This window comes from Protopterus annectens, chromosome 3.part0 (assembly GCF_019279795.1).
Source record: "Protopterus annectens isolate FY-2018-M chromosome 3.part0, PAN1.0, whole genome shotgun sequence".
Lineage (NCBI taxonomy): Eukaryota > Metazoa > Chordata > Ceratodontiformes > Protopteridae > Protopterus > Protopterus annectens.
This window is the reverse complement of record NC_056731.1, coordinates 932,777,363-932,788,036: the sequence shown is the minus strand read 5'-3', so window position 1 is coordinate 932,788,036 and position 10,674 is coordinate 932,777,363. Positions and strand designations below refer to the sequence as shown.

The 10,674-nt window shown below is 38.1% G+C and overlaps 1 protein-coding gene across 1 annotated transcript in view; it reads right to left on the bottom strand.

Annotated features, from left to right (window-relative positions):
* Nucleotides 1–234: 234 nt before the first annotated feature.
* LOC122796955 (adenylyl cyclase-associated protein 2-like) overlaps nt 235–10,674 on the bottom strand; it is a 750,428-nt gene continuing 739,988 nt past the window's right edge. Inside the window, exon 10 of the mRNA XM_044065728.1 lies at nt 235–9,904. Coding sequence (XP_043921663.1) covers nt 9,821–9,904 — 84 coding nt within the window. The 3' untranslated portion in view covers nt 235–9,820. The remainder of the gene's footprint in view (nt 9,905–10,674) is intronic.

Genomic DNA, 10,674 nt, shown 5'->3' with positions numbered 1-10,674 from the left:
CCTTGTCCTTACTTTCCATCATTCTGTACCAAAATATACATCCCATAGTACTCAAACTGCTAAACAGGAGCTGTGACACTATTACGGTAATAAGACAAATTAGTGAAAGAAAAACTTTCTGAGCTGGTTTACTTCTAATCAGCCAGAAACTGTCACCACTCTTATGGGGTTTCATCATTCTTTAAAATCTCAAAATTCTCAACAAAATACATAGAAAGGAACACACTGCAACGATTGCCGTTTTTAATGTGGATTACTTTTAATGTTAAGACACCAGTATGTTATCAACTACAAAACAATGTGGGTATCAGGCAGTCAAATCATTTTGTTATACACACACTACTTCAGCTGTACAGATCGACATTTTCCCCACATACATATGAAACATTTTTGTATAACTATAAATCATTTTACATTGTTTGCTGTGATGAATGCTCATACATCAGAAAGCTGCAATCATCTGGAAACACAAAGTTAATAATCCTGGTGTTATTAACCTGATATAGGCTGTGCCTAATCATTCCCAGAGTTAGTACAATGATTCAACTGTTGGTTAATGTGAAGGCAATAAAGATAATAAGAAGGCCTTTGAATTTCTTCTTATAAAGACAATAAATGCATAAAATTACATGCATTTCTCATTAAAGATGCAATTAATAAATAATGAGCAAGGACTGTGTACATTACTAGTGCAAATTATAAAAGGAAAACTGTTAATGCAATTATCTAAACTGAACACATCTTCATAAAGTACAGCAGTAACTGAAATTCATTCTGCAGACTTTTGTCAAATTAACAAAATAAAACACTGAGACTTTTACTGCACACTATGGTAAACACAACTGACAACATATGTAGTAGAACTTTAGATCTGCACAAGTATAAATTGGGAATGTTTTTCCATTGTTGAAACAAATAATCTCCATCCTGGCAAAATTTAGAATTCTGTCTAGTGCTCACTCGTACCACAGCTTTCAGATGGTGTACATTATGACATCATGTATCACACACTAGGGTGGTGTACCTTCCACCTATATACCATAGTTCAGCTCTCATGCACTTATCAAACAATCTGAAAGAGAAATAAAACACAAGAATATAAAATCATATAATTGCTGACATACAAGAAAATCAGTTGCCAGTAGTTGTATAAAGAGGCTGCCCAGACATTGGGGGGGATAATAAGCACCAAATGTAGAAGGGTTCATTCACTGATCAACTGATATAGTGAGCACCTATTTGTTATGTAGATGACTTCAAAGGTCTTCTGCCATGGATAAATGTTGGAAAATACTCCAGGCAGTAACAATTCAAACCTCACTGTAAGGCTGGAACAGGAGTAAATCTAAACATAACAAAGAATCAGAAGGTCAAGTTCTGAAGCACAAAGTGCCAAAGGAAGCCTAATTGTGAATTAACACCCAATTAATAATGCCTGGTGAAGGTGTAAACAGACTAGCAAAATGGATATGGCACAAATGTCAACAAAGGACGCATTTTTGAAGCAAGCATTGGCAGCCACCATGCATCTGGTTGAGTGGCTTCTGACGGCACTATTTTCTAATGGTTACCACCTGATGGTAAAAATCAATGCTGTTAGCAAACAGACTTGGAGATTCCACTTGAAAGACCTTTCTTATCCATAAAATAACCTGGGCTGAACTCATGCACTGCTTTCAAGCAACATTTGAGCTTCCAATGAACATCCAAGGTATGCAGGGATTACTGCCCCTGGATTCCTTTGATGAGAGTAATGAATGTACTTGGTTTAAGGATACGTGTGACACCACCTCCAGGAGAAAATGTGGGTTATTCCTAAGGGATACCAAATGTTTATGAAAGACCAAACAAGTTTCTGTAAAGACAGGGCTAGCAACTCCTACATCCTGAAAAACAGAGTTGATGGGCACCAGAAACAGTTTTCCACTGAACTAGCTAGTTGAAGCTGAAGTCAGGCATGCCTGCCAACTGTGAAGTTCAGGTCTCAAGGATGAGTAGGTTCTTCAAATGTTGGTGTTTCAGCAGCTAGTGCTGGGCCACAGAGTTCTGTCCTCCCCAAGGGCATAACATTTAGAAAGTCATAAAAGCATGTGCCTTGACTGCAGGATAACTGAGATACAGTCAAACCTGATAGAGCTGAAGATCTCTTACAAGACAACTGACTGAAGTGGCACTGAATACCTCTCCAGCCATAGGATGACCTATTACAATCAGTCAGATAACTGTGATGAAAGGAAATGTACCAGATGGCTTTAAACATTTGGACATTCAATGGAAACAGAATCTGCATGAGTAGCAAATTACCAGACATTCCCTCAGTTAAGAAGGGTCTTCCTTAGGTTGTACTGGGACAGTTTCTTGTACTGCCATGAGCTCAAGGATGTGAAACCGCAGCCTTCTCAGCTACCAAAAGGTAATGCTGACAAGGTATGGATTTCTTCTCCGAATTTTGCTTTTAGCTGAGAAAATGGAGGGAATGGCAGAAAGATAGAGAAAATTTCTGTGTCATAACCCACAGAACACATCTTGCCCTTACCCTGCTGAACCAATCAGAAAAGGGGAGGACAATATTCTCCGGAGGTTGATGTCTGGGTGCTCAACTGTCAGAAGGCAATATTTCCTTATTTTCAACTCAAGGTGAGGGTTAGAGCTGTGACTGACAAAGTCCACAAGCATATTCACTTCTGCTGCATGCAAACAACTGTCTTAGGGCTGACCTACTTTATGGCCCACTGTCAAAATAGCACTATCACACAGGAGTACAAACTCATGCTGTCATGTTTGTTCATGTCTGAGTGGACCAAGAAGGGATCTGGTCTCAAATTGTGTTCCAAAACTCAGGGTGAAAAACATTTTTGGACCATCCAGATCTTTACTTACAAGACCAGAGTCATAACTCGGGCATATCTTTCTGGGGATGGAAGGACATGGCAGCATCATGTGCCTGACCTGTGCTGTGCTCAGTGCATACCTCAGAAATCTGCTGGCAGTCCTTTGGTTTATTTTCACCCTCCACAGCTGACTGCATAAAAATAGGTACTGATAACTCAACTCTCCACAGACAGACTAATGTGAACACTAAATTCTGTGGGTACTAAACCAATATATACAAGTACTAACTTTCCTCAAAACACCCAAAGATCAACATTCCAACGTCGACTGCAAAATATCAGAAATGTTTACATGCTGCTATACATGCACTGAGAAACAACCTCGCTGCGTACAATACTGAAAATAAAAAAAAAATTAACAAAAACATTGCTGATATATATATATATATATATATATATATATATATATATAGTTATCTATTAACTATACTAACTGAGATCACGCAGTATTGGGGAAAGGGCATATTCCCCATCCCTGAAAATTGTGTGATCCTGCACACCTGTCTAAATGTTGTTGACTAAACAGATGTCAGCCAAACACAATTTAGACAGCACTTGCATCTACCCAGTGTTTAGCAACTAATAAACTAACACAATGTTTTATCAATATGGATCAAGGAAGCAATGCCAAAATTATTTTAATTCATAACTTGTGTCAGTCTTACTCTAACAGCACAAGTGTACATACTTTTATTCACTTAAATTAAGGCAGTTATATCACAAAATCAGTTTTAGAAAATCCTGTAACATCACAAGCTGCTGGATTGCATACATTCCAAACAGGAGTATGTGGAATACACAAACTCTCCAGTATGGGGGTGATTTGCCCAGGCAACCTTCAATTTAAATTCAATATTTTCTGCCATGGTATGTTTGACTGCTCCCTTAGTGTACTTGAATACACTACACTATGTGCAGCAAGCACATAAACAAGTTTATCTGCGTCCTGTCAAAGAAAGACAATACAAAGAATGCATATTTTTTTAAAACCATATGCATTTAATAAAGGGATTCAGTGACAACTCCTGTGACAAACATCCTGCCACATGCAAACAGTATCTGAAATTTTAAAGAACAGACGAAGTTTACCCGAGTTTCCTGTGTTTCTGTTCTTCAGTGTCTGTACTGTGCAAGGAGAATGCCTCAGTTGTTGCTGTCTTTAATTAAATGAATTGTAATTTTTAAACATTATCTATCAAATCCGACACTGGTAGAATTCTTTTTTAGGAGCAGCAGTAAAACTGTGTGTGTGTGTGTGTGTGTGTGTGTGTGTGTGTGTGTGTGTGTGTGTGTGTGTGTGTGTGTGTGTGTGTGTGTGTGTGTGTATGTGTGTGCGTGTGAATGATTTAACACTATAATAGCAAGTTTTGAAATAAGTTTATTTTTGTTTAATTTGTAGTTTAGTTTCCAAACAACTGGTTCATAGGTTCATGGATTAGTATTAGGCTAACTGCCCTTTTGGGCCATTTTAAGCCTATCCAATTATTCCACACGAGAATCAAATCCTGCATCTTGCAGCTGTAAGGTAAACACCTTAACCATTACACCAACCGCATTGTAGGCAGCCACAATTTTGGATTTCGCAAATGTGTGATGGGGGGGGGGTCATAATTTCAACAGACGTTATCTACTAGAATGTAACAGTTCAATACACAGAAAGAAAAAATCCACTTTATCACTAAATACTGAGCAAAACATATATAGAGATATTTATATATACATTTATATATGTTCTGAATACTTTCCTTTCTTCAGGATTCACAGTTCTATAAAACACAGTATTTTAGCAATCAGATAATGTTAAACTGCACTGAAGCACAGATTACACAATTTCAATTTTCTAATCAACTGCATAAAACATCCCCAAATTCACAGTCTCCTCTTTCAAGTGGGACAAACTTTTTCAGAACTTATATCAACAAAATTTCTAAAAAAAAGTGCCACTATGAATGAAGACATTGATGTAATTTTCAATATGTAAGTTGCTTCACGGCCTTCAAAGCAAGCCGTTAAAAAGGACAGTCAGCAGCTGTAGAAACTGTGCATATAAAGTCCATTAACACTGAAAAATTTACACTGCATACAGAAAACACAAGAAGTAATTTTAGTAGCAACTGTTTTCTTTCTTTCTTTTTTTGAGTCTGGGGGGGCTGTTTCCCCAAAGCACTATGCAGTGGTGGGACTAAGCTAGCAATTTGTGAGAGCTTTTTCTAGAAAGGAACACTACATCAAAGTATCAAAATTGGGCAATAAGGTCTTATTATTAATTAGACTGCTACGCAGTGTAAATGTGTGTGACGTGTACCTCATATCACTTCTGAATTTGGGACAATGTACTCCCAGAATGTTGGGCAGTCTGTGATTAAGCTACAGCTGCTTGCTTGCTGCGCACAGAAAAGTTTTAATACCAAAATCAGAGCTATGGCAATGACCTACCTCACTATTTTCCTATAAGATGGGCATATTAACCATACTATATCCACAAGCATATCTATAAAGGTAAGTACATATATATGTGTGCATGCATCTTATGTGCATGTTTCATGTGCTATATTAATGCTACTGCTTTTTGTTTTGTACTTTTCTAGAAGAGTGCAATTTTCCCTCAAATTCTTGGAAAGTAATTTTTGTCATACTTTACATGCAAAAACCTCCCATAACAAGTCTGCTTAAGCCTGCTGATATTTTTTTCTCTTGTACAATAACTAAATGTGTGCACTTCAGAAACATCATATTTCTTGAAACACAATTAAAAAGAACATACTTTCCCTCTCTCTACTTTTCTTTTCCACTGGAAAGGATAAGAAATGGTCTAATGATGAAGGGGTGGTATGCAACAAATACATATTTTTAAGGACCTCTGCAGTGGGTAACTATTCGAATTTACATACTTTTAATGTCCTCTGCAGTGGGTGACTGTTGGGATTTCATCTTTTAATATTCTCGCCTAACCACAGTCCTGAAATTTCTTCAGCATCCAAGCTTAAGTGCATATGTGTGGGTGTGCCTCCTAATGTCTTTGTGGCATAAACTATGGCAGCACATGTCAAGGTAGGACAGAGAGCTCACTAAGTGTGCTCCACAGTTAGAACATACAAAAAGAATGAAAACATATATGAGTATGCACTTTTCCAGCAAAATTCACATTCACATTCTGGATAGAGAGAAAGTTCAGATTCAGGGGCACTGAGGGGATAATTAGTAAGGGCATTCTTGTAGATAAACTGCACGTAAATACCTGCAATATCAAAATTTAAAGGCTCTGTTCTATGGGCAACTGTTGAGTAGATTCCCAAGCAAAATAATTAGACATCCATTGGAGGTTGACACAGCTGGAAGTCCAAAAGGCAATGGCTCAGGTCAAGTCCTGAGGTAACAAGGTGCTACAGCAGGCCTCATTCTTGGACTTAAGGTCCAAGTAATAATGCCTGCTGACGTCTGAACAGATAACCAAGAAGTTGTGGCACAAATGTCCACAACAGAGATTTTTGAATGCAGGGACTGAAACAGTGTCTCACTCCCATGGAGTGGCAGCATTTCTAATGGGCAGTTAGGCATCTGGTGGCAAAAGGCAATGCAGTATCAGTGCACTTAGAGCTTGTTTAGCCACCGAGGCCCCAACTTAACTACAGCAATGTAAACAAAAACAGACATTTTTAATAGGAAAAACAATGAACTGACTGAGAAAATCTTTCTCTCTCTCTCTGGACAATTTGCAAATTTCTTTTGGTTGAACCTTGTAGTAGTTCTAAAGCACAACCGATCTATATAAAAGACCAAACAGGTCTCTACATGTAAGGCCAGCAACTCTGGACAGAGGTGACGGCTATTAAGAACTGTAACTTCTAAAGGATGAACTGCCGAGTAAGTGAATCAACTGGTTTGAATAGGATAGGTAAACCTGTCAGTCAAGAATCTCATGCATCATGGAGATGATGTCTTCTTAAAAAGAAGGGCAAAGATGCAAATCATCCTTATGAAATTCAGCTGTTCAAGTACCTAGTACTAGGCCACAGTTCTGCTCTGCAGAAGGTCATGATGTGCATATATGCCAGAAACATGCACCATGCCCACAGAATAACTGAGACCCACACTGAAGAGCTTGAGATAGGTCATGACCAGGTGCAACTTAAATGCAATGCGGTGTAGGACACCTCCCTAAAACAATATACCTAACAATCAAGATATTTACTTGTAGTTCACTTCTGAAACTCATACCAGAAGATCTGGTGGAAGCAAAACATCTAATAGAGCAGACAAGTCCTCAGGCAGAGACACTTTTCACCCCAGCTGAAGGGACTTTTGTGGCGTGTACAGAAAAAGTCTTCAGCATTTGAAGGAATCTTAGTGTCTGAAACCACATCCTTGCTGTCCACTGTAGTTTCTGGGTTGCTCTGGTCATGAAAGACTTTGATCAGACAGGATTCCCTTAACCTCACCTCCATGAGAAGGCAACAACTGTAACTAAAGAAATTTTCTAGCACATTCATTTTCCTGAACATTTTTTAAGAGTGGTGCCTGGTCTATATCTCTCTGTCGGACCTGCACTCCACATGTAAAATTTGTGTTGGGAAATGTCTTATTAGTTAGCTGAACAGAGGTATGACGATGCAACTAATACTAGTACTAGAATGTTGCTGCCTTAAGGATTTAGATATCAAAGAAGGTGGACATCAGTAATGGAGCAAGGGTGAGGGTGAAGGGAGCAGCTGCCACAGGACAAAAGCATTAGGGAGCACAGTCAAGAGTTTCTGACTTTTGAAATGGCAGTACAGAAAGGCACTTCAGCTTGCTACAGGTTAAACTAAGAAATCTTTTGTTTTTCCTCTTTGCTGAAAAGCTGAGGGTGGTGTGTATTACTTGTAGGAAGCTGAATGGTACACATTGTGGTTACCACTTGTTTGTGACTGTGCCACTATATATATATATATATATATATATATATATATATATATATATATATATATATATATATATATATATATACTAGAAATGGATGCTTTACTCCTGTTAGATATAGCTTACCAGCTTCAAAGATGCTGAGAAATACATGTTATCACTGAACCGTACATTCTCTTGTATTATTACACGTCTACCACATCCATGTAAATATGACAAGTGTACCAGAAGTCTCCATTCATGGTTGTTCTGATATGTGATATGGGGGTGGGGGGAGGGCTGCATTAATTATCTGAGAAAATACTTTTCCAGTACAGGTCACATTTCAGTTTTGTGTATTTGCACAACAGCAATCTGTATAGTGACATTGTGCCACTACAGTCAACTTGGATAATGGGGATATAGAGGCAGGGAGTGAGTGGGATGGGGAACACTGATATATGAGATAGCAAAGTAGACCTTGAAGAATTGGGAAGCACTGGTGCTATGCCTGGGCTTGAAGAGCAGAATGTGAAATCAAGACATGCAATTTCATGGGGCTCATATGCCCCTACTGATAGTAGTTGGACACATTTTAGAGGTATGTCAAGCTAGGGATATCAGAAAAGGAAATCCTAACAGCTATCAAGTGCAAAATGCTTTAGAAGTCAGTGCTATTTGTTCAGTTCTCCTGCATATTTTTGAAAATAAAAAAGCTAAATTAAAGATTGTCTAGTACCTAACACGAGCATCAATCCCTCCTCCAAAAGATTCTCTGACAAAAGTCAAAACTCGGTAATTTGGAAAACACAGATATGAAAAATGAGAAAGTACATTGTTAAGTACTGCCATGAATGGTGGCATAACATTCAGAATGAGCATATGAATGTAAACACCTGTGACAATCTGGTGCTCACCAGTAATCTGCCCAGGTTTCTGTGTGTGCTGTTCAAACAGTGTGCAGAGAAACTCCCAGTACATAAAGAGTAAAGTATGCTGAAAAGTTTATCACAAATAGCATGAAAAAAGGAATTATAACTGCAGACCAGGAGGTGACTGTGTAGGAAACTCAGAGTAGCAACTTGACTTTGGTCTAGTTCATGAGTCGAGGGGGGTGGGGTGGGGGGAGGGGTGCAGCAAACACTTCTTTTTTTCAAATAAAATGATCAACAAAGATTTAAAAAAGAATTAAGTATTCTGAAAACAGTGATTGCAGCTAGCAACTTTCTCCATCATTAGGTCAATGACACATCTGAATTTTCACACAATCGGTAACTTAACTACTACCTGATAAACCTGAAGTTGGCATCAACTCTTTTAAATGCAAACAGCCCTACTTTTTATAAAAATCAATTAATATTAAGAGATATGTGTTTATCAACTACATACTGAGGTAAAATACATTGTATATTCTACAGTGCAATAATATTTGTTTTGTGAATTGCTCTGAGTAGTAAGTATTCTTTTGCCTTTAACTATGGCAAACAACATGCAATAAATGTTAGTATACTAATCTGTGTCAGGCAGCATAGTATTTAGTGCTACTAAAACATGCAACTGCCATCTAGGTTTGAAATACCTACCAAGTGTTGTCTAAATTAACATATAAAACAAATGCTTCAGTGCCTTGAAAACTTCTTATAATTAAAGTATGGAATAAAAACATATATGCAGTACATGGATCTCATTTACAAAAGCAAATTAACAAAAAAAATTTAATTAGATGGGTAGGTACGGTGAAGTGAGTCTGGTTATTTGTGCAATTTTTTTAATGGCCACGAACTGTACCATTTTAACAAACTTTTGTTTACCTTATCTGTGTGATTCAACCTTAAACTAGCATGATGAGAAATCTACTGACGTAGGAGTAATACAAACCGATAAGGCATCAACATCTGAACATATGCCAGTCAGGCAATTCACTGCACCCCCCCCCCTACATTATAATATACAATGATACTGCCTGACACTCCACTACAGTAGTTTTAACCATTGTCACTGAGTTGTAGCTGATTGCCTTAATCACAAGCAGCAATGACAAGCACATTATATTATCCAACAATCTCTGCGGCTTCAGTAACCAGTCGGGATCCATCCCATACTGTCTTGAACTGTTCTGGAACAGGAAATTCTTTCTGCAAAGGAAAATTAGAAATGAAAAACAAGTTTAGTTTCCACCAGTTGCAAATCTGCATAAATCTGATCAACAGCACTAAATATGCCTGCAATACTTGCGTCTGCAAAACAATTACCTTTACCACATTAATCCATGTAGGGCTGCCACCTTTCATTAGGGCCAAAACCGGATCAAAACCACACCCCTTGCACCACACATAATCCTTCCCATCTCCTCCACTCTCCCCACCCGCTTCCCCCCATTTTGTGACATCATAGGTATGTAAGGGGGAGGAGGAACATCCTCTTTTCCTGATGTGCCTAGTTGTTGCATAGTGAATCTGCCGATTTAACAAACTCCATTAGCCTGTTACTATTTTGAAATAGAATACCATAGTTTGTACAATGTTTTCTGGCCTACTGGACAAACTGGTTTGATTTCCAAGTAGTCTGGAAAAAAAAACAGATAGGTGGCAACCCTAAAACCAAGGCAAACAACTTTACAAGATAAAACATGTGGGGTATTTGCAGTAAGTACGACATAAACAAAAATTACACTTCTGAAAGATAAGTTATTGCGAAAACTAAACATAAACATCTGTACATAGATTCCAAGAAGTTAACAATCCTCACTTGTAGAACTCACTCTCTTATGTTAAGAGTCTTCCAAACCAGCACAGTTCTGCAGGATGGCTTCCTAGTTAATTAGATCAGAAGACTGATAGACTCATTGTGTCTTAAGTACCTTTAACTCATTTTGTCCTGAGCAGTATGAGGCTAATTAGTCCCC